Source organism: Corvus hawaiiensis, chromosome 21, assembly GCF_020740725.1.
Source record: "Corvus hawaiiensis isolate bCorHaw1 chromosome 21, bCorHaw1.pri.cur, whole genome shotgun sequence".
NCBI classification, from domain to species: Eukaryota; Metazoa; Chordata; class Aves; order Passeriformes; family Corvidae; genus Corvus; species Corvus hawaiiensis.
In genome coordinates, this window is record NC_063233.1 from 7,855,898 (window position 1) to 7,883,372 (window position 27,475).

General features: G+C 52.6%; 1 protein-coding gene across 2 annotated transcripts in view; it reads left to right on the forward strand.

Moving 5' to 3' along the window:
- The window catches only part of ASTN2 (astrotactin 2), a 319,207-nt gene that overhangs the window by 220,672 nt on the left and 71,060 nt on the right, over positions 1–27,475 (forward strand). For both annotated transcript variants that reach the window (XM_048325211.1, XM_048325212.1), the window contains exons 17-19: positions 3,434–3,699; positions 14,799–14,932; positions 16,078–16,226. In XM_048325211.1, the coding sequence (XP_048181168.1) occupies positions 3,434–3,699; positions 14,799–14,932; positions 16,078–16,226 (549 nt within the window). The remainder of the gene's footprint in view (positions 1–3,433; positions 3,700–14,798; positions 14,933–16,077; positions 16,227–27,475) is intronic.

Consider the following 27,475-nt stretch of genomic DNA (forward strand, 5'->3'; position numbering starts at 1 on the left):
TGATTCCCAGTTTTGGGATGACTTGGGAATCTTTTGGAAGGGGTGCTGTATGAAATGCTGGTCCAGTAGGAAACCCATCTTCTCCTGGGAGCTCTCAAGGCAGGACAGCACTCCAGTACAAAGCAATTAGGCATTGTACTGTTGTTTTTGTCATAGTGGTGGTGTTGTTACCCTGCTCCCTCATGTCCAGGCACCAGGAGGTGCTGCTGGTAGTGCTGGAAGCATTTCCCCACACCAGCAACTGCTGCATCCCGAGCAGGGACCGCTTTGTGCAGGCACTCACCTCGTGCTGTGGGATTGTAAAATCCCAATGGAGCCCAGAAACAGAGCCAGGCACCCCAGCAGGCAAACGGTCCCTCTGCACACCCTGTGCTGCTCATCCTCCCTTTCTCACACAAGGCCTGATGCCTGGTGTGAGGCTGTTATTTTATTTGTTTTGTGGTGGTGTTGGGTTTTCTTTTTTGTTTAAATCCATATTTCAGACAAACAAACTAATAACTCCCATGAGTTTCCATGATGCGTCCAACTGCACCCGAGGCTCTCTGCTCCCAAACAGATGTTGCCAGGGTTCAGCTGTGTTGCCAGCAGTGTTAGTGACAGCATGTTCAGATTCAGGGGCTGATAAGGGTTCCCTGTGTCCTCACTGCTGCATCTGAGTCTCCTCCTCTTCCCAGAAAGGACTTTGGAAGCACCCTGGCAGTGGCCACCTGTAAAGCCCTTTCCCAGGAGTGAAGCAGAGGCTTTGCAGGAGTGCCCTGGGATGTTACCCTGTTCTGTATAGGTAATAAAAGCCAGGCTGAACCTACAAGAAGTTACGGGGCTTCTCCAGTTCACTGCTGAGCCCTCTCCTTGCATGCAGGGAGCTGAAGAGATAACCAAAATCCATGTCAGATGTAGGGCAGGGGGAAATTGAGGGACCCCAATCCATCCCCCCAGGCTACAGTTGCAATGGCAGCTACAGGAATATGTTTTAGAGGGAAAATATCTCTCAGATCTGAAAACCTCCTCTGTGAGATGCCCTGAGTGGTGGGTGGGGGATGTGGGTGGGATGAGAAGGAAGCACCGTGTCCAGCCAGGTAATCTCCAGCTTTCTAGGGATGAGGCACCTGAGCAAGCAGATGAGGAGCAGCATCTCCTCCTCGCTGCCTGTCTCTGGCTCTGGAGGAGCTGGTTCACAAGCAGGGTGTGCTGCTGGTGCTCCCACATGGGTTCCAATAGCAGAAACTGAGGGATTATTTTGTTAGGGCTGTACTTAAGCACACCAAGCCCATTCCACAAAAGCTACCAGGAACTGCTACCCAGTGCTGATGACTTCCAAGTGTTTGTCTGGATGAGAGCTGGCAATTTGACAATGAAGCCAGTTCTCCTCTGCTGAGCCACGTCCTATTTCATTTTCGTCCTTTGGAGCTGTAACCCAGAGCCCTCGTAACAAGGGAACACCATGGATCCCTTGCCAGTCTGCAAAGGAATCCTTTTCCCCAGTGCAGCTGGGATCCGTTCTAAAGAGGATTAACTGCAGACAGCCACTTCCCCCTCAGCCATGAAGTCTGCTCTGCTCACAGGTCTGCCATGAGTCACCCGGCTCCGTGGTTAATCTGTCACTGAGCCCGTGGCTGCTGGGGAACGGGAGCTGTTCTGCTCAGTTTTCTACCTTACCTCATTTTCAGAACTCTGGGCTTTCTCCTGTGCAGCTCCACCTGGACACTGCTGCTCCTGAAATGGCTTTGCTCCTGCTGGTTGGATTATAGTGGTCTATAATTCTTAGCTATAAAGCCAATAATTCAGAAGGAAGGTTTGATATCCTGTTGCCAGTCACGAGATAAGTGATTCCACTGTCTTTTCAGCCCTTTGTTCATGTCCTCCCTTAAAGCACGGCTCCAAAACTTCCTTTCCCATGGAGAATCTCTAAAGCTGTTTCAGCTCTGGTGAAGAAGATTTGCAGCCCAGAACCGTAATTTTCTCCTTTCCCTTCTACATGTACTTTAGTAGTGATGGTAAAAGATGTTACCCTTATTCACAAGTGAGAAGGGACTCATGGTATCCCCCTATAAATCCCTTCTTTATCTGCCACTCTGTTTTTCAAGGCTTCATGGTTTTCCCTTATGAGATTTGAAGTTGCTTGGAGCTGATCTTCTAGAAAATAATCTCTCCAAGAAGCAGCTCCAACTCCTGTTTCCCATGTTTGTGTACACCAGTGTCTCCCTAGATGTTGAAACATCTCCCTACAGCCTTGCTTTAATTTATCTTAGCAACTGTCCCCCTTCTATTGCACTAAAACATGGGTTGGTTGGAATTTGCTCATTCTTCCTGTGACAGTTTTGATCCTGTGCACAGAAGTGTTCCCTGACAGCCAGACAGCAGAGAAGGTCTATCCCTACCCTCAAGGGCTCTGGGAATCATGAATGAATACTGTTTACTTGTATTTCCAAATGGCTTGTGCCTTGCCAGATCAGCTGCATGTCACTGCAAGCCGAGCGTGTTGAGACAACCCTCACTCCTCTTCAGCTCCTTCTCGGGACTGGGAATTTGTTGCTGGAGGCCACAGCCATAAGATGGAGAAAGCCTTTTCTTCTGTAGGTCTGTCACCGGGTTATAAAAGTTGGGCCTTCTTGGATGAACCCAGCTACAGACAAAGAATTTAAGTGGAAGTGTACAGGACAGACACTGGGGTTGTGTCTGCTTTGCTCAAGTGTGACACTTCCCTTGGCCTTAGCAAGTGTTTGGATGAACACAGAACAAAGCAAAGGCTCTGCAGGTTTATTGCCTTGTGCTTAAGACCACCAGGAGGTTTCCCAGCAGGTTTCAAAGGCTTGAATGTTTCCTGAAAGCAGTGTTGGCAGTTTGGCTTTGGTAGTGCCTCTGTCTGTTCTCCATGCAGTGAGTTTGTTCTCATACCTGCTTTCCCCCACTGCCAAGGGCCTCCATCCCTCCACGTAGTCTTTTTGAAGCCTCTTTGGATCCATTTCAGTGCTCTGGATAATGTGTCACCCACAAGAGTGACCTGACGACCACAAGGACTAGAGGGGGCTGGTGTTAGGGTGGGGATAAAGGCACTCAGCTCCTTGGCCTGGTCCTTTTGGGGATGTTTCTCTTTGGCAGGGAAGATACAATGAGGTGATTTTGTCTCATTTTGGAGCACAGAAAGTGGATATGCAAGTTAGGAAAAAGAAGAATATGAGTTAGAAAAGAGAAGAACAACAATCAGTTTTGTCAGTTCAGACATGCTTGTCTGGAAATGCTCACACTTCCAAGCAGTGACCCGCAGGCCCTGTTTTCCTCCTTTTCTCCTTGACCTTTCTGTTTTCCTGCTCCCACCTGGCCTACACCTTCAGCAGCTGCATTTCTCCTGGCTGCAGCACAGTTTGGCTTTGGGAAGAGGCCTGTGCTGAGATTTGTTTAATACTGTTTGGTTTCTTCCCTCTCCCTAACCCAGAAACAACGGAGCTTGGGAACAAGAAGGAGCTGAAATCCATGCCCTTCATCACGTACCTGTCAGGCCTGCTGACAGCACAGATGCTGTCAGATGACCACCTCATCTCGGGTGTGGAGATTCACTGCGAGGAGAAAGGGCGCTGCCCGTCCACCTGCCATCTGTGCCGGCGGCCCGGCAAGGAGCAGCTCAGCCCGACCCCGGTTCTGCTGGAGATCAACAGGGTGGTGCCTCTGTACGCTCTGATCCAGGACAACGACACCAGGGAGGTGAGTGAGCCTGTGACGGGCCAGCCCCACCTCAGTGACCTCGCTCAGTCCCCTCTCAGATCCCCTCCGCAGTCGCTGCAGGTTCCCTGGAGCCAGGCGGTGTTTTCATGGGTGTTTGGAGCAGAGTGCTGTGGGATGGTGCCAGAGGTGGAGCGGGCAGGTCCCACCAGCCACAGCCCTCTCAGACCTGCATCTCCTGCCTTCAGCATGGTCAAGGCAATGCCGTAAGCAGCCAAGGCCACGGTCACTCCCAGTGTCCATGCTGGTGTGCAGGATGTGTCCTGTGGAGAGGTCTCAGGAGCCGAGCATCAGCTCAGTCCTTCACTTCTGGCTCCAAGATCTCGGACATACCTGTGTGGGGGTGGCCAAAGCCCTCCAGGGCTCCAGCGTGGCTTTGCAAAGGTGCAGAGGGAGGGAAGAGCCATCCCCTTGGGACAGTCCCACAGCCACAGGAGGTCACTGTTACTCCAGGAGGGACCAAGCAGGCTGGAGGTCACCCGTCCCTGGGGCTGGGCTCCTGCAAGAGCTTCAGTGTAAATCCTGTGGAGATTGAGTTCCCACCTTCTCGGTTTGCTGCCACTCCCACCCCCCTCCGCAGCCCTCTGACCCCAACCTCAAGTCCAAAAATGACAGACCTGCTTAAAGTCACTTATTAGCACTGAGCCTGCACTTGATTAGGATGTCTGGAGTGAGCCAGCACGCAGCAGCTGCGGGTGGGACGCAGAGGGCTGCAGGTCAGGAAGTGATCCTGGCACGTGGAGGTGTGACCACCAGGAATGATGCTTCATCCCCTTCCCACGTCCATGGGGAGAAGAGCCCTCATGCTTCTCCCGGTACTGTCACTCCTTACCTCTTGATCTGGTTCCTGCCTTCCCATCTATCAACCCTCTCGGTTCTTGCATGAAACCATGCCTGACTTTCACTTCTCAGTTCCCCTCTCTTTCCAGGTCTTTTCCTTTCTCCCACTATGTTTTCTTCCTGCATTCTTCCCCCACCCCTGCCTGCTCTTCCCGCTGGGCAATTCTTGTGTAGAGGCTGACCTGCTGCTGCCAGCATGTCCAGGGCAGTGCTGGGATGAGGCATAACAGGTACAGAGAGAGCAGTGGGAAAGCTGCTTTCCTTCAAGCAAGGAAGATGTGCTTCCCAGCAGCAATCTGCAAGAAGACATTCTTTTTGGGATACAAGAGGTAGGTTAGCCAGCGAGGAGGGGTAACAGTGAAGAGCCCAGCAGGATCTGAAGGATCTCCATGGACCCTGCTCACCACCAGGTCCCCTGCATAGCCCCGTGCCCAGGCGGCAATGCCACCCTGCCTCACTGGGCCTGGCTGCAAACTCCCCCCTTCTTGCTCCTCCTCCTTCTCCTCCTCCTCCTTCTCCTCCTCCTCCTCACCTGTCCCCCCCCAGTCCTGTTGACACTGCTGGGCTCGCTTGGGGTGCCTCCTTGTCTTGGGGAGCTGTAGTCTGTTCCACCAGCAGCCTCCCTTCCTCCCTCCTTCCCTCCCTTCCCTGCTCCCCTGGCTCCAGCGAGGGCTGGCCCCATCAGCTGCAGCTGGAGCTCGGCCCGCATTGTGCTTTCTGCTGAGGCGCTGGGAAAACCGGCAAACAAACAAAACTCCAACAAAGCAACCAAACCAGAGACACCCCAGCAATCTTCCAGGGGGCTGTGCTCCCTGCACCTCTCCTCCTCTTCCTCCTCCACCTTCCACCTGCTCGCCCAGGGCTGGAGGGGCATCCCCTGGGAGCCAGTCCCTGTGTGAGAGGGCTGTGTGTGAGCCTGCTCCCCCCTCACCCCAGGGAGCTGCCCATGGGCCGGGCTGGGATTAGAGGTGACAGGGCAGCTGCAGGGTGGGGGATGCTGCCAGAGCAGGCATTAAGGGAGCTGGCAGTGAGCAGCACATGCCAGGACAGGTGACTTTGTGCCATCCGCAGTGAAGGTCCTGGGGTGGGCAGCAGGTGGGGTCACGCTGTCTTCTCTGACCACCCCCTCCTTAGCTGGGTGTGATTGTTTTGGCTGTGGGCTTCTCTTGACAGCAGGCCCTCTCATCCCCTTCCTCTCTACAGCCCATCCGAGACCATCCCCATCCTTGCTGCAGCAGGACACAGGGAGTGCTTTCTGCCTTCCCTGCCCCTACTTCTCTTTCCGAGTCATTCCCATTCTCTCAGTATGAATCCCTTGTGTTGCATCAGCTCCATCACTTTCCTTTCCCCTTCTTGCTCACTTCTGATGGGCTGTCCTGCTCCCTCCACCCCTTTGCCCCAGCTTGTTTCTCCCCCTTCTCTCCACCAGCCTCTCTCCTGCAGGATTTTTATTCTCTCCCTCTCCTTCTCTTGCTGTCCTTGGCACCACAGGGAGGGACAAGTTCCGGTTCCTGAAGGCTGAAACCCACCACTGCTGAGGAACTTGCTGCCGCCTCGGCACAAACCGTGGCTCTCCACACTGGAGGTTTTTTGGAGCAGAGCTGTACTTGCCTCTCTGGGGGCAGTGGAGCTCGTGGGAGCCGTGTCCCTGCCCTGGAGGGGAGGCTTTGGTGTGGGGTTGGTGCCACCTGTGTGAGAAGGTGTCACCAGCCTCTTGTGGCATCATGAACTCGAGCACAAGGGATGCTCATGGGGGGCAGGGACATCGTCTTTCCCTCGCCTTCCCCTGTGGGCAGGGAGGGTTACCATGAAAGGGAAAGGGATTTAGGGGTGGTAAGGAGCTGCCACCGCCTCGGGGACATCAGCCTGTCACCAAGACCCAGCAGAGAGCCGGAATGCCACCAGTTTAAATTGTGACCATGCTCTGTGCACTGAGAGAGGCTCCCACAAGGCATGTGCCACCAGGAGCATCTCATGTACCATCTGGATGATGAAATACCCATTTTCAGCACCAAACAGGAGGCCAGGGGTGTCCCAGGCACTGCAGAGTGGTGTTCTCCTGTGCTATAAAGAGGATTTTCACATGCCTGGGCTGAACCAAGTCCAGCATCTCCAATCCTGAGTGCTCCATCGCCTGCTTTTCTCCCTTCATCTAGATGAACCTCAATCAATACAGCAAGTACCTTAGAGGAACTGCAGGCACATCCCAATTCTCCTGTAGTGTTAAAGAAACAATAATTGTAAACACGGTTCTCTTTGCATATGTGTCCACAAAGATAATGCTGTGGTCGTTAGCAAGGTGGATATTGACTTCTATAAACTTGGCTGAAAGTTTTCCTGTATAAGCTGAGCAGCAAAGATGAAGCACAACACAGGTAAAGACATTTTGCCCTCTTCAGGATGTGTATTTTTTTAAATAGGTTAGTCCTTTCATCTGCCTTAGTGCAGTGAGTTATGCACTTTTTAAAATTTACAGCTACTGCCTGGTCCAAGGCCGTGTTCTCGGTTGCTGATGACCTTGCCAGACTCTTAAGTGCTGGGGTTTCAGTTTCCATGCTGGGTGTCTGCTGTGGGCTGATTTGTGATTTTTCTTTGTGTGTATGTTTCACTTCAGCTAAAACTGACCATTTCCAAGCGGGAGATGAGGTGAAAATATATTACTTTGCCCACATGAAATGAGTTAGAAAACTCTTTATTTCCATGTCAGTGGGAATTGCTGTTTTCTTCTTGCTTTGAAGCAAGGGCCTGAAATGTAAAGGGCTCCAGGAGTTTTGCCTTTTGCTGTCCAGGGAGCATTTGTCCAGAGGAAATGTCCTCAAGGAAGCTCTCAGCTGTGTGTGTTCTGTCCTCCCAGCCCAGCTCCAGCACAGCTCCAGCTCCCAGCAGTGGGGAGAAACAATCTCAGTATCAGGAAAAGTATCAGGCCCCTCTTTTCCTTCTTGTATGCGATGAGAGCTATGGATTGAGCTCCTGCTAGGAGTTTCTTTGTTTCCCCCTGGGGTTTAATAGTGTTGGCCAGAGAACTTGCACAGTCACAGGTCACTGCAGCTTGTCTGGGGACTGTGGCAGTGCTGGAGCTTGCCAGGGTGAAGGAGGTGTGTTTGGAGGTCCAAGCAGTTTTTGAAGGGCTTTGTAGAACGTCTTTTCCATAGCTGTCACAGCTGGTGTGGCTGTGGGTGGCAGGTTTTACAGGAAGGACTGCTTGCTGGAGCAGAGGCAGTGCTGGAGTCCCCTCTGCACCAGTCCCAGTCACCTGGTGAGATCCACCTAATCCAAGTATTTTATAGGACCACTGCTGTTGTAGCTCCAGTGCTCCTCAGTTGGAATGTTCACACTGGGAGTTCAAAAGGTGTAAAGAGACAGAAAAGCTGTGACCTTGTCTGTCACCTTCCAGGGACTTCTCTGGATCTCTCTGGATCCTGCATCAGTTTTTATCAATGCCAACATCTCTCTTCTCCTTCCTTTGTGCTTTGCAGCAGGGCAGATACCACAGTGGTCCCTCCATATAAAGCTGGAGGAGATTCTCCACTGCAGGGCTGTGGAGGAAACCTCTGCCAGTGTCAGTGGCTGGCCAGGCCCAACAGCAAACAGCTTCTATCTGTGGTGGGGTCTTCTGCTGGCAAAATACTCCCAACACCTCGAGGGCTGGATGCATGTGGTAGGAGAGAAGAGAGATGTGGTGACCCCAGGTGCTTTGTCTCTAGGGAATATCCTGGAGTCAGAGAAGAGAAGAGCTGCTCCTCACCCCAATTAGAGTCCCTCAGGTGACTTTCCTCTTCCACCTTAAACGTACTTGTGCCTTCCCTCTCCCCATGGGATGGGGAACATCTTCTTCACTGCCCAGCACAGCTCTGGACTTCACCCAGAGGCACAGGCTGAGAGTGAGAGCACAGGCCTGTATGATCTGCGGGATCTGCAAACCATCTTGTCCCTTGCAGGAAGGCAGGGAATGCCCAGCTTCCCCCATCCCCTCCCAGGAGCATCTGCGACAGGGATGCAGGTGTGCATGTCCGGAGCCACAGGGCAGGCTGGCCCGTGGAGGGGAGAAAAGGGAAGGCGTGTTGGGCAGTGTGGTCCCTCCTGCTCGTGGTCTGTTCAGTTTTCCCCCAAAAAACCCTGAAACAAGCTTCTGTGGAGCAGCTCAGCCAGCTGCAGAAGTGCTTAGAGGGTGGCGTGGTGAGGGGGGTGTGGAGAAGGGAGGCAGGAGAGATCAGTCTCGGTCCTTCTGGGAAATGGACTCAAACTCCTGCTGTGTGTATTTAAGGAGACAAATGAATGTGGAGCCTGGATTTTTAGAAGAACCCTAGGACCTTGCTTTGATTTGAAAATTGAGTAATCTCAGCATTTGCTGCAGCCATGGCCTCCTCCTCATGGCGCACATGGCCCACCCCATGGTGTGGGGGCTTGCTGGGGGGCACGTCCCTGTGCTGCTGGTCCCATTGGCCTCAGCAGGAGCCCAGAGCATGGCTGGGACCCTGGCAGGGCCCTTGGAGAGAGCTTCTTCCCATGCTGGAGGTCACCAGCTCAGATGACAACTGAGGCTGGAACAAAATTCCCCATCTTTTCTCCCCATCCCTTGCCAAGGAGCCATCTCCTCCAGAGCAGAGCACGGCCACTGCTGTCCCCTTCAGCTTCCCCAGGCTGGCAGGGTGTTTTTAGCCAGGGTGAAAGGTGTCCCCGAGGCCATGGGCTCAGTTTGACCCTGATCTAGCACCGATGGCAGAGCTGCTGGAGGACAACAGCCCTCCCTGCACGCACACAGCCTCCCCAAAGCAGCCCCTGAAGGCTTGGGGAGCCAGAGCCAGGGATTTCTTCTTCCACTGCCAAAGCCAACAGGGAGCCTGAACCAACGGGGACAGCGTTTTTGTGGTTGAGATGAGATTTTGGTTTGGTCTGGGGTGTGTTTCTTTGTATTTGTTGTTGCTTTGTTTTAATACCTGCTAATTGGCCCTTGTCCTCCTCCTCTGGCCCTGGAGCATCGTGCTGCAGCTCCAGCCCACGTCCAGCTCGTGTTTCCAGGGGAAGAATGGCCGCATTGTCGCGCCCGGCTCGGGCTGTAACGGGGAGCTTTGTGCCGAGGTGTGAAAGCGGAGCCGGCTCCCGGGGCTCGCTGCAGCGCGGAGGGCTTTGATTTCCCCTGCTGCCAGCTCTTACAGTGTCCTCTGCCGCTCCCTCGGATCCCATAAATAACAGACACCAGGATGCTGCCCACCCTGGGTCCCGTCCAGCACCCTGACCTTTCCAGCAGACCACTGATGTCCCTTGCCAGGATGAAGTGCTGGTGATGCTGCTCCTGGGGGGGAGGCAGCCGGAGGCAGGGAGGGTGTGAACACCACAGGAGGAGATCCCCTGCCAACAGCAGGAGGGAAACTTCTTCCTCCTTTGCTGTGAACCTGGAGCAGCCTTTTGGACACGAACTGCGTGATCCTGGACAGAGTCTCTGGCCTGGGAAATCCTTAGCTTTCCTCCCCTTTTTTGTTCCCCCCCACCCCCTTCCAGAGATGTCTAGACTAAGGAGCAGCATTTATCTCCTGTGAACAGCACTGAGCATTGCTGGAAGGGTGTGGAAGGCCTTTTCTCCAGCCACCCTGCCGCCATGGTAGCATCCTGTTCAGGCTGTGAAATCCCTTCTTGAACCTACATCCTCCTCCGGTGGCCCCTGCCTGTGCCTGAGGGTGGCGTGCAGGCCGCATCTCCATCCTGCAGGCAGGAAGGGACAGGATGTCTCCCTTTTCTGCTGTGTCCCTGGACATGGGATGGAGCCTGTCTGCTGGCATGGCTCAGCCTGCTTCCACTCTTCCTTCTCTCCTTCTGCATTAAGAAGAACAGAAAAGCAAACAAGGACTGGGAAATCCAGTGCAAAATCCAAAATGAACCAAAGTTCCAGCTTCTATATCATCTCCTTTATCCACAGCACATCTCTGTCCAGCCTACATGTTCACCTGTGGTTGTTTTTTTATCTCCCTGTATTTCCTTTTCAATTTTTCCGGAAACAGAGATGTGCATCCTAGACTCAATGAGCCAGATCTTCGTATCACTGTCAGCCATGGAGGAGACCAGATATTCACAGATAAGCACCCAGTATCCCATCTGCAAACACCAGCCTCGTGGTGTGTGTGGAGTCCTGCAAATGCTGATCTGAAAGGTTCCTTCATGTCCTATCCCTATCCTCTCCTGGGATGGCAACAGAAAACCCACGGTCAGAAATAACTTAATGCTTCTCCTTCCATCAGCCAGGTCTAACAGAGGACAAAGGAAGTGTTCTTCTCTATTCTGTTGCAGAGTGTCTCAGCTATAAAATGGGGCCAAATGGCCTCCCCCTGAGCACAAATAACAACAGGAGAAAGATCCATATGCAATCGAGTGTAGGATAAATGTGCTTAGCTGATCGTTCGTTTCCCTAATATTTTTTTTATGAATAGGCTTAGCTTATGGTAAGATGAGACTTTATGGTCCTGTAAGTCTTGCTTGTGTCAAAACAAATGAACTAGCCATCCTAGGGGGGAACTATCAATCCAATATATGTGTGTGCATGGGTGTGGGGAATCAGACCTATTATACCTTTAAGAGCAAATTAGATGCTGTTCCTATGATTCATAAAGCTATATATCTAATGGCATGACTCGTCATCTAGAAAATAAACGTTTCCAGCCAGTTTCTCATCTCATAAATTTCCCCTCTGGCACTGAAGGACATAAACTAAATGGGCTGACTCACAGGGAAACAATACAATTTGGATACTTTTAAATGAAAGATAAAATTGCCTTAGGGCACAGAGGAGTGTTGGGGTCCTGGGGAGTGGTTGGCAAGCGCAGGACGGTGCATTGGGGGCCACTGCCATTCCCAGCAGGTCCAGCTGCTCCTGGGAAGCCCTCCATGATTCCAGACCCTCTTGGGCCTGTGAAAACATGACCACCATGATGAAGCATCCAAAATGGAAGGGGTCATGTTAGAGATGGACTTGTGCAGGTGCTGTCTCCTGGCAGGGAGGAGAGCATTCACTGAGCGTTTCTGAGCATGGCAGGGAAGGACAGGAGATGCGGAGAGCCCAGCCCAAGGCAGGAGGAGAAGGTGGTCCTCAGCCACTAGCAATCAGGAAGGTCCCTGTGCATTCACTCCCGCCTGAAGCTCTCCCAAAGGCTGCAGCTTCCCATGGGATGGATCTCAGCACCTTCACTGCATCCTTATCCATCGCTCCCTGTCTTCCTGTGCCATTGGGCTCCTTGTTTGGGTGGCAGCTGCCATTCCCTTCTTTCTGTGTGATCTTACCCATTTCTGCTCCCCATTAATTTGCTCTTGATGCTTCCCCACCCTTCAACGTGCACTCCCCAGCACCAATGGGAAAATTCCAGAAGCCACTGGCTTGAAATTCCACTGGAAAGAAAGAGAAGTCACAGAATCATTTAGGTTGGAAAAGACCTCCAAGACTGAGTGCAACCTTTAACCAGTCACACTCTTGTCACACCACAGCACTAGTGACACATTCAGTTGTTTCTTGAACAGCTCCGGGGATGGGGACTCCACCACCTACCTGAGCAGCCCCTTCCAAGGCCTGACCACCCTTTCAGTGAAGAAATTCCTCCTGATGCCCAATCTGAGCCTCTCCTGGCCCAGCCTGAGGCCGTTCCCTCTCCTCCTGTCCCTGTTCCCTGGCAGCAGAGCCCGACCCCCCCGGCTGCCCCCTCCTGTCAGGGACTTGTGCAGAGCCACAAGGTCCCCCCTGAGCCTCCTTTGCTCCAGCCTGAGCCCCTTTCCCAACTCCCTCAGCCGCTCCTCACATGACTGACACTCCAGCCCCTTCCCCAGCTCCGTTCCTTTCTCTGGACACACTCCAGCCCCTCAATGTCCTTCTTGTCATGAGAGGCCCAGAACTGGACACAGCACCCGAAGTGTGGTCCCACCAGTGCCCAGCACCAAGGGACAAACCAGGGCCAAGCCCTGGCTGCCTGACTCTCCCAGCCTGGCCTTGACATGAGTCAGGACGGAGGCAGGAGCCGGCTCAGGCGGCCGTGCTCCCGGTAACCTGGTGAGGGGGTGGAGGTGTGCTCGCCGTAATGAACGCAGCATCCATCCCCTAACCTCGTTTGTGTGAAGGGTGACACAAGGCAGATGACAGCTGGGTACCTGCAGGATCTAATTAAAACGTATGCGAGGCTGGGCAGGCGGAGCAGAGGGGATTGCTCATGCAGCTCATGCTTAACAGCAGGAAAAAGAAAAACAAGGAATTGACTACTGGATTTACTAAAGGGCACGGATGGGGCGGGTGGGGTCTCTTCCCCAGGTTGGGGATGTGCAGGGAAGAGCTGGGTTAGGGGAGAGGGAGAGGGTGTGCAGAGAGACAGGGGTTGGGGCTGAGGGACAGTGGAGCAGTGTGACAGTGCAGCTCTTCCCGCGATCACCCGCATCTGTCTTCGCCCCCAGCGCCTGTCTGTGCACACAGGTACCCTCAGCAGAGGGTATTTATCTTGCTTCCCAGGGAGAGCACATGCTTCCCCATCCATCTGCACACATCCTTTGCTGTTCCTCTCCCTCACGGACCCGCCGCTCTCTCTCTGCAGACGTGTGCCTGCATCCATTTATCTGGGTGTCAGATAAACTCCTCTCTTCGTCCCTCTCTCCGATTACTTTGGATGCCCTTTCCAGCCAAGCACTTCAATTACATTCTAAAGAACAGAATAAAAGAACATCACATTTTCTCTCTTTCACGTGTTCGTTCCTTTCTTGGGGTTTTTTTGGGGGTTTTTTTTTTCCATTTTTTCCATCTGGAGCAGTCCCATTTTGTTAATGCCTGGAAGCAGAAAATTTTGCAGACGCAAGAGCCTTGAGGCGCCTTGTTAAAGGTGCTGGGGGTGTTTGGGGAGAGCGACAAAACCCTGGACAATGGGAGCCCTGACGTCAGGCTCTATTTATACCTCCTCCTTTCAGAAACCTCCCTGGGATGGCGCTTTTCCTAGAGCTTTCTGCTAAATTCTGCAGCCTGAGCTGTCCCTGTCTTCCTCAAAGGGCACAGTTTTATTTCTAGGCGTACCCTGGCAGCACAGGCCATATCACCAGGGCCAGGCTTCCGTAGGCAACTTTTCATGCGAGGAACAGTGTTGCCACAAGCAAGGCTGCTCCATGCAGTTGAGGACCTGTGAAGGTGTTTCAGCTCCAAAATGTGCCTCTTGAAAGGTCAAAAGCATTACAGAGCTTTGTTTTAGTGGCTGGTGTTTTGGTGTTCTGATTATTCTAGATGGGCGTTGTGGCTTTGCAGGGTTGGGTTGGATGTTGGCTCTGTGTGTGTGAAGGAGAGATGTTTTTGAAGCTGGAAGTTTAATTACAGGCAAAGGGTAGTGAGAGGAAACCACCATAAATCCACATGGTCCAAACGACAGGAGGGTATGGAGTGAGGGATGCCCCATCCTGCAGTGTGGGGACTGACACCAAGCACGCTGAGCTGCGGGATGAGCATGGCAGAGACACTGAGGGGTTAGACCTGTGGGGCTTTGGGAATTCTGACCACAGTTATTATTCCAGGGATTCATTGGTGTTATTTGGAGCAGTCAGGGTGGCTACTGGGGACATCCTGCAAGTATTTTCCAGGTTTTATTTTTTCCTTCCAGATGCTGCTGTTTAGCTTGTGAGTGTTCCTTAGGCAAGTGAATAAAGCAGCAGTTTGCTTGCAGGAGGGCACTTTGTGTGAATAACAGACCCGTGAGAAGGATGGAAGTGGTCTGTGTTGTTGGGAATGTAGGAATTACTTTATTCTCAGGGGGACAGAAACAGCTGGGCAGAAGAGCACAGGGAAGAGTGGAAGAGTTTCATTGTGCACAGCAGCAGTGTGCAGGTACTGTGTGTATTCTGTTCACTGTCACAGAGGGCCTTAGGTTTGTGCTTCTTCAGGCTGCTCAGTCGTCCCCCACAGGAGATCCCCATTCCCACTCCAAAAGCATTCAGGGATGAACCAGCATCACTCGATACATGGGAGTTAAACCCAGCGGGGTGAAGGGCCATGCCCAGGGCCATGCAGAGAGGCCATGGCAATGCTGGGGAGGACACACTCCCCCATCCCATCCCATCCCATCCCATCCCATCCCATCCCATCCCATCCCATCCCATCCCATCCCATCCCATCCCATCCCCTATTTCCTGATCCCAGGGCTCTGCACGCTCCCCCTGAAGCTCAGCACCGCGGCCGAGCTGCTGGCCAGATTTCACCGAGTCTTTAGCACACATGTTCACGCTTTTTGTTCTCACATCAGGCCTTCAAGGGAGCCCTGATGAGCTCATACTGGTGCTCTGGGAAAGGTGATGTTATCGAAGACTGGTGCAGGTGCGACCTCAACGCCTTCGATGAGAACGGACTCCCAAACTGCAGCCCTCTCCCTCCGCCTGTGTACGTATCCCTATGAGCCCTCCACGGGTCACCAGCCCCTTTCCCGTGGGTCACAGCCTCCCAGAACCACCCCATTTCCCAGGGGGTCAGCCCATGGGCACCTCCTTCTGCACCCTCAGGCCTGGGGGCTGCAGTCCAGCCCTTCTCACTGTGTGACTGATGCCTTTAGGATATCCTGGCTCCAGCTGTGGCCCTGGAAGGTTTCCTTATAGATTTTCATCACCTGATTAGCGGGGCTTGTAGAATGGGATTTCAAATGCTGAAAGAAATGGAATTACAGTGCAATTCATTGTGGCTTGTCAGAGCAAGAGCAAATCAGGAGCAAACTGATGGGGAATTAGCTGAGAAAGCAGGAAGACTGGCTCTAGCGAGCCACAAGGAGCAGAACACCTTCTTGTGAGCCAATATCCTCAGAGGGGATTCATTTCCCATCCCGAGTCCAGCAAACATGCTGTGTGTTTGGAGCCAGACTCTCTGTAGCCCTGTACTTGGTGTTGTCATCTGCCCCGGCGCAGAGGGAGCGCACGCCTCTGCACTAGCAGGGCCAGGAGCACAGAGCTCCCCTGCCTTCATCCCAGCCCACGTTGTTCCTGCTCTGGGCAGGAGCTCCTGCACAGCTGCCCCGCTCTGGCTCTCGCCCACACACCTCAGAGGTTTGCAGCTGGGTGAATTCACGCCACAGCTGCCCCTTCCTTCTCTTCCTCCCGCCCTCCCTCACCTTTGCTCACTGGTGATGCAGACCTGACCCTCCCCTCCTGTGGACTCAGCCCTGCTGGGTTTCAAGAACTCGGATCCTCTCCTGTTTTGCTCCTGGGGTGCTGGTCCTTGCTTCTCTTGCTGAAGTTCAGCAGCTCTCCCAGACAATGAAGGCCCCTTTAGATGAGATATTTGGGGTTGCATGAGCTTACCTTTTCCAGGAGCAGGGGGAGGCTCCCAAGGGCACACACTGCAGTAAGCTGGACTCAACTGACCTTCAGCTGGAAGTCCATTGATGCTCACGAGCCTGCTCTGCCCTTGTGGCTTTGTGGGCACATCCACATGTGTGGCTGTGAGTCCTTTTGGGGATTGTGCTGCTTGGAGATGTGGATTCCTCCCCAGAAAGGGAGCTCATGTCTTACTTGTTCTCTTTCCTTTCTCCCGCCCAGCCTGCGGCTCTCCCCCAACGTGGAGCCCTCCAGCACCGTGGTATCCCTGGAGTGGCTGGATGTGCAGCCTGCCATTGGGACCAAGGTGTCTGACTATGTCCTGCAGCACAAGAAGGTGGATGAGTACACGGACACAGACCTCTACACAGGTGGGTGTGAGGGAGGGCAACCTCCTCGTGCTGCAGAGGGCTCCTGGCGATGCTTCCTGTGCCCTCCTGGCTGGGAGCTGCTGCTTTGGTGGAGAGCAGTGCATAGAGCCAAGGTGTTACATGAGGTATCAGACCCACTCCATTTAGGAGAGGTTTCTGGAATCTTCTGCAGACATGGCTATTTGAGGGGAAGGGGAATTACAAAAATGCAGTGCGGCAGAAGGAAATTATTTGCCCTTTTTTGGGCAGGAGAGCTGTGAGTTGGAGTTTCTGAAGTGGGTGTTGATGTGATCACTCTGAAATGCCACAGGATGGTGGTTGTAGGGGGAAGGTCATCCCTCAGCAGCTCAAGGGCTTTACTGGTCTGTTCCAGTGAGTGACCAGTGACCCGCCTTTGAAAGGACATTTTCAGTTGTCTTGCACACCTATCAGAGGAACTCCAAACCTGCAGTATTGAGGGAGATCATTTGAAGAGCACAAAACTTTTCCAGGAGAACCTGAAACTTCCCTGGGTTGGCATTTAGTTCTCAGGCTTGTTACTGAGTGCTCTATGTCTTACAAAGGCTTTGTCAGCAACTCAGTCCATGCTCCAGGGGCTGCTGGACAAGGCAGAGGGCTGTGAAGGATGGGACTTGATTTGGGTGAGTCAATGATGGATTTCAGAAAATAGGACTTGAGACCGTGAGTGATGGCAGTGCTGCAGGGAAAGCCAGGCAGAACCTACTGTTTTTGCTTGAGGATTTTGGATGTAGTTTGAAGTCAGGAATGTTGTTTGGTTATAAACAACACAGAAAAGAAGGGAGAGATTTAGAAGCTCACAAGAGTTGTCAGGGGCAGCTGGTATTGTTGACCAAAGCAGAGATTTACCTGGGACAGGGCTGGTGTTGGAGTGCAGAACCTCGCTGTCCACATGCAGACTTGCATGGGCTCCCAGGGCACCCAGGCAAGATGTTTAGCTGTGTTTCCCTGTTGGGAAGACAGGCTCAGGGAGATCATTGAGACCTCACAGCCACAGGGAAGTTTCCACCCTCTCTGTTCACCTCAAGCCCATCTATTCTGCTTCTGCAGCGTAGATGCCACCATATCCAAAAACCATGTGCTACAAGAGCTGGCCTGTCTCTGCTGGAGAGAGCCATATCCCCACCTCGTGGGGGGCTCTGGCTGTTTGTTGTGACCCCTGCAAGAAGGAGCTCTGATTCCTGGCTCATACACCAGTCCCATCCTACAGGACCTTTCTCCTACAGCTTGCAATCATCCCCTCCCAAAGCTGCCCGATGTGGCCATGGACCCTGGGTCATGTCTCTAGTTTCATGGCATGGAAGAAGGTTTATTCTTTATCTTGGAGGGGCACCTTGCAGTAATGGAGAAAGAAAACAAGCCACCAAAGGAGGGGCTTTGTTTTGGATGGGGATTCCAGATTGCTCACACATCAGTCAGATGAGGCCAGACCAGAGAAACATGGAGTTTCTCCTTTGAAGTGGCTGGATCTTTGCCTGGTAGCCAGAGTAGGAAATACACATTATTATTATTATTATTATTATTATTATTATTATTATTATTATTATTATTTTCCTTTTATGACTGCCATGTGTTTGACAGGCAATTGAATTCATTGTGGGGAGCTTCCCTCCCCTCTACCTGTTCTGGGGAACTGTTTGGGACACAATGACCCTATTAACAATTAAAGAAAAAAGCCAATCTCAAATCCCTCCCTTTTTTTCTGTGTTTGTAACCAAACAGCATTCCTGCCTTCATTCCTTTCTTACCCTACAGGCCTCTAATGTCAGATGACTTGATTCCTGCAAATACCTTGTGCAGGTTTGCAGAGGTGCTGACTGCTACAGCTCTCTACAGCCAAAAATCCTGCCCTGGATATCCCCTGACCACCATCACCCACCCATCCTGCTGCACCACAGCTCCTCCCGTCTGAGCAGCATCCACAAAAACAACAACTCAGCCTCAGAGGGGGAATCTTTGGGAGGGGGGTGTGGGACATGAAATTTGGATGGCTTTTGGTGGATATAGGCAGATCTTCCTTCCCCGTCAGTCTCCCAGCTGCTGGCAGGGAGGAGCAGGTTGTTCCCATGGCTGGGAGGTGCATCACAGGTATTTGCAGAGCAGGCCAGCTCTGTGCTGCGAGGATCTGGCAAGGCTGTAGGGCTCTTGAGGCTGCTGCCACTCATCTGCTGGAAATCTTAAATGAGTGGGTTATTTGTGCTTGGATAGTGGTTTTGTTTGCTTTATTGCAGTTGTAGCCATTTCTTTTTGGGATTCCTGGCACTGACAAGGGCTAGAGCTCTGCCAACCTGTTCTTCATCCCCGTGGCAAACTAGGGGGTACCTGGCCCCAGCCTCACCTGCCTTCTGCCTTCCTCCTGCCCCTCAAAAGCCTCCAGTCTCTCACCCTTGCAGAACTCCTTGGCCTCCCCCTTGTTCTGCAACTGGAAGATGTAACCATTCCCTTGAGCCAGCAAACATTTGTTCCTCTTCCTCTTGGAGCAGAGTCAGGAGGGAGTTTTGAGACGGGTCTAACGTGGGTCCCCTGTGCTCCCTGCTGGGCTCCCCCTGAGACAGGGATGCTGCAGGACAGCGTGAAGGGAGCCAGTAGCCTGCATGGGTCAGCTGCCCTCGGCTTCACGAGGTTTTTTAAGAGGCTTGTTAGTGGTGCTTAGAAAAACACAGCCCTTGGCCCATCTGAGGCGGAGAGGAGGTGAACTTGTGTGTGAAACAAACCACGCTTTCAACACCAGCGCGCGGGGAGCGAGCGGCTCCGTGCTCGGGAGCCAGCTGAGAAGACGGAGAGCAATTACATCCCAAACTGTTTATTAAAACTTGTGGAAATTACTCATAACTCCATGTACGCGACAGCTTTGTAGTTGAGTGATGCTCTTTGTTTGAACGTGGGGCTCTCGGAGAGGGCGCGAGCGTGTGTGTGTGTGTGTGTGTGTGTGCGCGCGCGGCCGAGCCCGCCAGCGCATTATGTCATGGACCAAGCAGGCGCTGCACTTGAGAGAGGGAGAGGGAGAAATGTGTTTTACAGGGTGAAGTACAAACTGAAATGGCTGTGAACATCTGGAACTGATATTAGGCTTGGAAAATGTTTTCTGTCACTCCAACACTCCTCTGGAGGAAGGTTTCTGAAGTTAAGAAGCTCCAAAGGGGATGAGGGGGAGGGATGAGGGGATAACATGGCTGTGGTGCAAAGTGCTTTTCATGTCTCCATTCTCCAAGCTGGGCCGTGTCCCTGCATCTGCTGGACGTGGCACCTGGGCTATCACCACTTCTCGTTGTTGTGGCCCTGGCTTAGGAGGTCCCCTGGACCAGCTGAGCCCCTCTTGCCTGGGGAGTGCAGCATCTTCCAGCCTGTGCTGGAAGACAGAAGGATCCTTGCCCTGGTTTTAGGGCTGGGAGCTGAGGAGCTGAGCTGGGAGGCCTTGTCTGAAAGCTGAAGGGTGAAATCCTCAGGAGGCAGCGGGCAGACCTATGCCTGGTTTAACACCACCTGGACCTTCTCTGGGGCCCACCTGGGAGGTCAGACCCACCTGGATTTGGGGAGGCTGCTGTGAGCTTGTGTAATGCAAGGTTTAGAAGTAAAAAAGTGCTTTGAATGTGCTTTTAGAACGTTTTGGGGGATGGCTGGGGGAGGATGAAGGGCTGGGCTTGGCTGTGTGATGGATTGGGGTCTGTGGGCTGGGCTGTGTTTCTCCTGGGGTGGTGGCTGTGTTGCTGCTGTGATGTTTTGTGGCTCTGGGAGCTCCTCAGTCCCTTTCTCTAAGTTCTCTCCCTGGTGCAGTTTTCTCCCCTCCTGCCCACATCTCTGTTGCTGCTGGGTTTCTGAACACACATCTTTGGGGGCCTGGGGGGGCTGCCATGTGCCTGCACAGGGCATGGTGAGGAGGCTGGGGAGGGGGTGGTTTGAGGGTATCTCAAAGAACTTTGCTGGTGGTAAGTCAGACCTTGCACGCTCTGAGGTAGGAATGGACTCTCCCTTAATCTGAAAATGGAGGGGACAAAACAAGACAGACAAGGAGATAAAATTCCTTCCCTGAAGTCACAATCTCAGCATGAGGCCCTCAGCATGGGGCAGTACTCACCTCTGAGGGCAGAGACAGGTGCAGGTCCTGGATCCCCCAGCTTTGTGTCCTGTCCTGTGCTCACTCCTGTGTCAGGACCCTCAGGCTGAACCAATCTGCGCCTCCCAGTCTTTCCCCACCACTGTGAACGGCCCTGGATCTGAGCACAGCACATGCAAGAGCTGTGTCCTTGAGCATGAATCCTGCTGTGCTTCCGTATCAAAGTGGGTAGAACTGGGGAGATGCAGAGGAAGGGAGCATCACTTGCTGTCCCCGTGGTTAAGGCTGGCAGAGAGTCCAAATGAGGTGTTGTTCCAGTGCATTGCTGGCTCTGTGCTGCTGATGGTGAATCACAGAAGGATTGTGAGGCTCTGCCCCTCTCCCAGCCCTTCATCTTCTGTCCTGCTCTGTGTAGGCTCCCATGCTGTGTTTTTGCCCGTTTTCTGTGGTACTTCACAGCTTGGTGTGTGCTGACAGCTGAGTCAGGATAGCTGGGGACGTTGTGGGATGTTGGCTGAACAAAGCGTACAACAAACAGGTAAACAGCTCACCTGCTTCAGTACAGCACCTGGTTTGGGATGCCACGTCCCAGCAGGACAGGTGAGGTCTCAGCAGAGACTCCCAGGCTTTATTATCTCAGGTGACATCAAGGGATCCTGGCTGCTCTGGGGTCTTCTTGCCAGGGCAGTGACCACGTTCATAAGAAGTAGCTCTCATCCAGAACAGCTTGTAATCCTCAAAGAAAGGAGGAGAACAGGAACACAGCCTGCTGAGTGAGCCTGTTGGAGACCTCAGAGCAGGAGAATGCGGAGTCTGGCAGCTTGCTCAGAGCCCTCTGCTGTACTGGGACCCTCGATACACGGGGCTGTGGTGTGGAGGAGAGCCAGCAGGTAACCTGGGAGGGTGTCTGTGATGCCTTTTCCTGGTCTTAAAATCAAGAGTCAAACACAGTTAGAAGGGAAAAAGGGATTTTACCTCTGTATTTATTTTAAGGATCCTTAGGTGCACTCCATCCAGGTTGAATGCACAGTGCAATGCCCACCCCCAAAAGATCTGGTATAACATTATAGGTCTTACTAATTATCAAAGATTCCCCAATGAGAGGCTCGAGTGAGCCCCCCTCCCCAAGGAACCTTCTCTTGGATGGTTCTATCTTAGTTTACAGAATGTGTTCTGGAGAGCACGTTGGGGTCTGGGGCACACTGATCCCTACCCACGAAGCTTCTAAAATGTTGAGTCTCTCAGCTTGAAAAACAAGTCCAAGAATGTAGGCAAAAAGCACTAAGAATACAGAAGTTGTAAAAAGCTTTAACAGGGGTATAAAAGAAAAGGCAAAAAATCTTCATGGCATCATCTGGACAACAGACAGGGCAGGAAGATGTGCAGGAGTGGAGGGTATGGTTATATAAAACCTGTGCATGTCACCACGCCAGCGTTAGAGACTGCTCTGGAGCAGAGCTGCTCTGCAGAGGAGCCTGTGCACAGCATCGTGTCTGTAAAAGAAAGCAAAAGAGGTCAACCCAGAAGGCTGAGTGTTTTGTACACTTGCAAGTTGTGCTCTGAATTGAGGCTCGGGAGTGTCTTATTTATAACTTCACTCTGCGGTGTGGAGCGGGGCTGTGACGTGTCTGGATGGCTGGGGATGTATGGATATAGCTATGGCAACCAGCCCTTCCAGACACCCTCCTGTGTGCAAGCTGTGCTGCTACTGCTGTGTGAAAACCAGGGGTAGGCTGGGAGAAGAGGAGAAAAAACTGCCTGGCCAGAGCAAATACAGTTCCTGTCAGAAGGGAGTCAGTGCAATCTCCGTGCAACCACGTTGCACTCCTATTACAAGCCTTAACAATCATCTTTAAGAGTGCTGACTGACAAACTGGGCACCACAGAGCACAGCGGGAGGAGTTGACTCTGCCCTTAGGAAGCTGTAGAAGCTTGAGGTCCAGCCAGGAGCTGGACATGAACATTGCCCCTGCCTCTTCTGCAGCTAACACATGGCTGAAGATGTTTTCAACACCCAGAGTGCCCTTCTTGAGTGCTGAATCCACTTCACTTGTTAGCAGAAGGAAAGATGATTCAAAAAGGAGCCTTTGAAGTGAAGGTCAAGTTTTTGGATGCTGCTTCCTGGGATGTGTTGTGTAATAGCACCAAGCAAGTGCTTAATTTTGGCCATTACCCTCACTGCGAAGCTCCGATTTCTCTCTCCCTGGGACAGCTGTAGTTATTTCCACCTACCAGTGTCATTTTTGTATCCTGGAAAGCAGAAGGGAGGTGGAGGGTTCTCAACTCTCAGTTAGGGTTGAGTCAGTTGCTGAAAAATTTCATTAATTCACATTTCCATATGGTTGTTCCAAGGTTTTTTATTTTTATCTGCCCAGACACCTTTTGGCCAGAACTGGGCATTATCTTTGCTTTCTCCCAAATCACTTTATAGGTGGAGACCTGGGACCGTCTGCCCTTTTCCTGCTGTCTGCAGAGGATGGAGCAGCCTGGCTGGTGCCACGAGTGTGTCATGCACTTCAGAAGCACCGTGTTTGCCAAGGGCTTTGTGCTGTCTGCTCAGAGCTGCCTCTCCCTCAAGGACAGCTGTAGATGCTGCCTTCTAGCTAAGAAGGCTCTGAACTTCTTACATGGCAGTTAATGAGGCCGGTCGTGGAGTTTTTTTACTCGTCTGTAATTTTATCCTCTAGGATTAAGTTTCTCCTGATCTGGAAAAGTCAAGGCCACAAATCCATCTTGTCAAAAAGCATCAAAAGCCAAGGCTGCTAACACAGCCAGACGGATCACGGCATGTGAGTGCAGAGCAGTGGAACTTTTACATAGGAGCCTCTATTGACTAGACAGGCTGTTTTAATCAATAAATTGTGGCTGGAATCTGGAGGGAAGATCAGTCTGTGTTTGCAAAGCTGGTGCTTGGCAATGCAGCCCTGAGCTATGTGGAAAACACAGGCTCTGGGGCATCTGTGGATGCAACACAACCTGCTCTGGGAGGAAACTTGAGCAAAGAATCTGGGTCTTCCCTTTTGCTCTGAATGACGCCCAGGCGGGGATCTTCTGCCAGGAGAGGATCTTCCTGGAGATTTTGTGTGTTGCTGTCATTCTAGCCAAAGGCTGGGATGATATCCTGAATGGGATGGGGAATCTGCTTTCCAGTCCTGTGGCTTCAGTTGAGGTTTCCCATGCGTTCAGCATTGTCAGGTGGCTGAAATACAATCCAAAAAGTTAGCCAGTGTCCCTCCACGCTTCTCTGGAAGGAAATAAGGATAGAAAAGAGTTCCAAAGAGGCACAAAGACTGCCTTGGGACAGCCTATTCTGTCCTGTTTGAAACCTCTCATCCCCAGCACAGGAGGTGCTCTGGGGACATTGCTGTTGTCCTGGGCTGTGATCGTGTCCAGTGCCTGCTCTGTCCTGCCAGCATCAACTCTGCTCTAGCCCTCACCATTCCTCAGGCCCTGCTCAATGGCACGTGGTGGCACCAGCCCTTCCCCTCTGCCTCTCCCAGGCTGGGCTGGGTGCACTGTGTGTGCTGAGAACCATCATCCCCTGCTCACCAAAATGATGGGGCCTCCTCTTGTTGGCCAGTGGCTCAAGGTGGGGCCTGTCATCTGTTCCCCATGTTGCTCCAGTGTGAGGGAAGTTCAGTAAAAATGAAGAGGGATTAAACCTGAGTCAGGGGATTTGCCAATTAAAATATCTGCTCCTCCTGCAGGTTTCATATGATACAAGAGAGACCCTCCCCATCTCCCCCGTGACCCCTTCCCAGTTTGTTCAGCTTGCCAGGGATTGAGATCTGGCTCTTAGAAGTGAGGTGGCAGCTGGGTCTAGGTTACATTTCATGCTGTTTAGATAGGATAAAGCTTTCCTCCCTGTAATTGGGTGATTGGACTTGTGAGGTTTCCCAGATATTAATCTGGAGACCCTAGAGGGGGTCAGATTAGGTTATGGAGACATAATAGGAAATACTGCTCTGGCTAGTTTGGGTTATGGGGGATAGGGTGGATATTCTGCAGCATTCCCCTGCTGGGTTCCCACTCATGGGGCCTGCATGGTGGGGTCAAGGAGCACTCTTATCTCGGCATCGCCTTGACTTGGTCTTTGCTGGGAGTGACTCTTTGTGAACCCTGTCCACCCCTATAATCCTGCTCTTCCAGAGGACTGGACCATGACCCCTCCTTTGGTGAAGGGAGGGGTGGGTGGTGCTGATCTGCTGCTGGGGCTCGATCACAGGGGAGAGGGCATCTTTTTTCAAATGGGTGTCGTGTCCCCAGGATCCTTGGGATAGAAAAACCTTTGTATTCTGAAGTGGTGTTGTTTGGACCAAGTAAGATCTTCCTCGTTACTCACATGGTGCCAATAGTGGGGAAGGGGTTGGTGCACTCCAGAGGGGATCATTTAGTGAGCATTTAAGTGCATGTGCCCCTCTGTCCCACGGGAGGGATGTATTTGAGGAAGGGCGTCACATTAATCCAGTGAGATGAGCTTGTCCCTGTGGCCAAAGAAGTGTTTTGGAGCTGTACTGGTGAGGGACCCTGCACTGAAGCAGCATCCCGAGGTGTCCTGGAGAAGGCAGCCCCACCACATCTGTGCTGCGGAGCCATTTGTTACGTGGGTTAAAACCCCCTCCTGTTCCTGCTGTGTTCTCCTCCCGTGCTTGGGAGCAGCTCTGCAGAACTGCTGGGCACAAGTTCTGCTGAGACAAGCCTGGCTCCAGGCACCAGTCTGCAGCACTCCTTCCAGCCCTCGTTTCTTTTTATTAACAGTGAGATGACAGATAGGGGATGGTCATTAATTTAATAAAGGATGTTTCTGATCATGACTACAGAAGCAAGATCCTGAGATTTTCCACGGTGGTCTGATGACTCACCCTGATGAAACAGGGTGAGGCTGGGATAGGAAATACCTCACTGGAGCTTGGAGTATGGCAACGGCTCTTCCCACAGAGCAGCCAGGCTCCCACAGTCATTCTGCCATCCTTGGCTGGGCTGTCCTAGGGACTGGTCTTCCCAATATGATGATTATCCACTGGGAGGAGCTGGATTTCAACGCCAGAGATACCCCTGGACCCAGTGCAGCTGGATGAGCATCACTCCCTGCTTCCCTGGTGCCAGCCCTGAACACCTGCCTGGGGTGATGGTGGAGTCAGGGAATGTTGAGCTGTGGCTGGGGGACCCCATTCCCCACCACCCCCTTCGTGGCACAGTCAGGAGGGCAGCCAGGCTGTGCTGTGAGAGGAAAGCTTGTACAGTATCACAGATAATACCTGGCTTTCCTTTATCCTGTTCTGTCATCTGTGGCAATCAATAAATCTCACCAACTCCATTGTTCAGATGGGGAAAGTGAGGTGCTCAGCAGTAATGGCCAAAGATCACGTGAGAACTTTAAATCCTGAAGAGCCAGTTAAGAGCAAGGGCTCTAAATTTGTGCACAGTTAACAGTTACTGTGCTGGCTGACTCTCTCATGCCCCAGAAGTTCACACTTTGGCTGCAGACTTTTTCAGATCTCAGTTGCCAGTTCCTGTAGGAAGCCTTGGAGCTGTCGTGGTAGATGGAGAGTGTCAAACACAGGTGGATGTGCCCGTCCTGCTGGGACGCAGTGAGCAGGAGTGATAGCCACCCCCAGGCACCAAAGAAACCATCGTGTCTACCCCATCCTGGTGCTGAGCTTTCATGAATGGGACGTGGCCACCCCATCTGCCTGCCCTGGGGTGTGCCAGACCCTCTGGGGACAACGTGCAGTGGCTGCAGGGACTGTTCCTGACTTGGTTGTGGGTCTTCCCACAGCCTTGTAGCTGATGGAGCTTCCTCTGATGGATACCCCCAGGATGGTGGGATGGTGCCTGTAAGCACAACCCCATCTCAGCACGCTCCCCTCTGAGGGTAAAGGCGTGGGACCATTGTCCACTTCTTTAAGTTAAGGGGCTTTCTTTGATATCTCCCAGACCTTTTCCAGTCCTCACAGATGAGCTCAGAGAAGCAGCAGTAGATGCTTCAAATTGGGTGCTGCAGCCCTCGGACTTCAAGAGTGGCTGTGCATTCCCTTCCCAGGGAAGCCGGCAGGATTTTTGGTGCCTGCTCTGCCTGGCCCCACCTCCCAGCCTCCCTGCTCCGTCCTGTCCACAGAGCGGGTGAGGCTTGTCAGGGTTTCTTGGGAACTGGAGAGAGGAGTGTGTGAGCCAGAGAGATGGCCTGTGATGGGAGGGAAAGGGGAAAGCCACCAGTTGCTGGAATAGTGCCAGAGGTGGGTGGCTGGACACAGCTACAATGTGTGAGGGTCAGCTGCTCGGCATCTGCCGTGTCCTCCAGCTGCAAACAGCTGGAATGTCCATGGGAACACTGCACTGGGACCAGCCCCACTCCAGGTCAGCCAGCTCCCCTCAGCTCCCAGCCCTGGGCTCTTCCTGCACCCTGCGTGTGGCAGGGAGGGTGCTCTGCCCTGGGGTTCCCCACACAGCTGAGATCTGAAAATAATCTGCAGCCAAAGTGTGAACTTCTGTGGCTTGAGAGCAGCCAGCACAGTAACTGTTAACTGTGCACAGATTTAGAGCCCTTGCTCTTAACTGGCTCTTCTGGATTTAGAGTCCTCACGTGATTTTTGGCCATTACTGCTGAGCAGCTCAATTTCCCAACCTGAACAATGGAGCTGGTGAGATTTATCAATGTTCCTTCTCTGAACGGTCGGTGGTGGGCACACGGTGCAGTGGGCACAATAGCTGGGCAGCAGGGTTGGGGATGGGAAATGCCTTCTTCCCTGTGCCTGTGCTCATCCTCAAGCACACAATAGGTTCCCTTTACCTGCCAACACAGTCATAAAACGATCCAGATCTGTCCATAATCCTGTTAGAGCCTTTCACTCTTGCTCCTGTGACTCCCAGCAGCTCTAATTACGGATACTCAAGCTGGTAATTAATGACTTTGTTCATCCTCAGTGTCACCAGTTTTACATGTGCAGCCCGATTTGTGCGAGGGAGAAATAATCCCTGTTACAAGCCAACAGCACAGAAGTGCGGTGCTGGCATTGTGCCTCCATCTGGCCCTTCTGCATCCTGTCCATCCCTTCACTCATCTCCCCTCAGCCTTTCATCTCCAAGAGAATGACCCTAATTGCCGCACGCTCTAATTTTGCTGCACTGTATCCCATAAATCACTTGGACACGCGGAGCATTTTCCTGCTCCTTAACA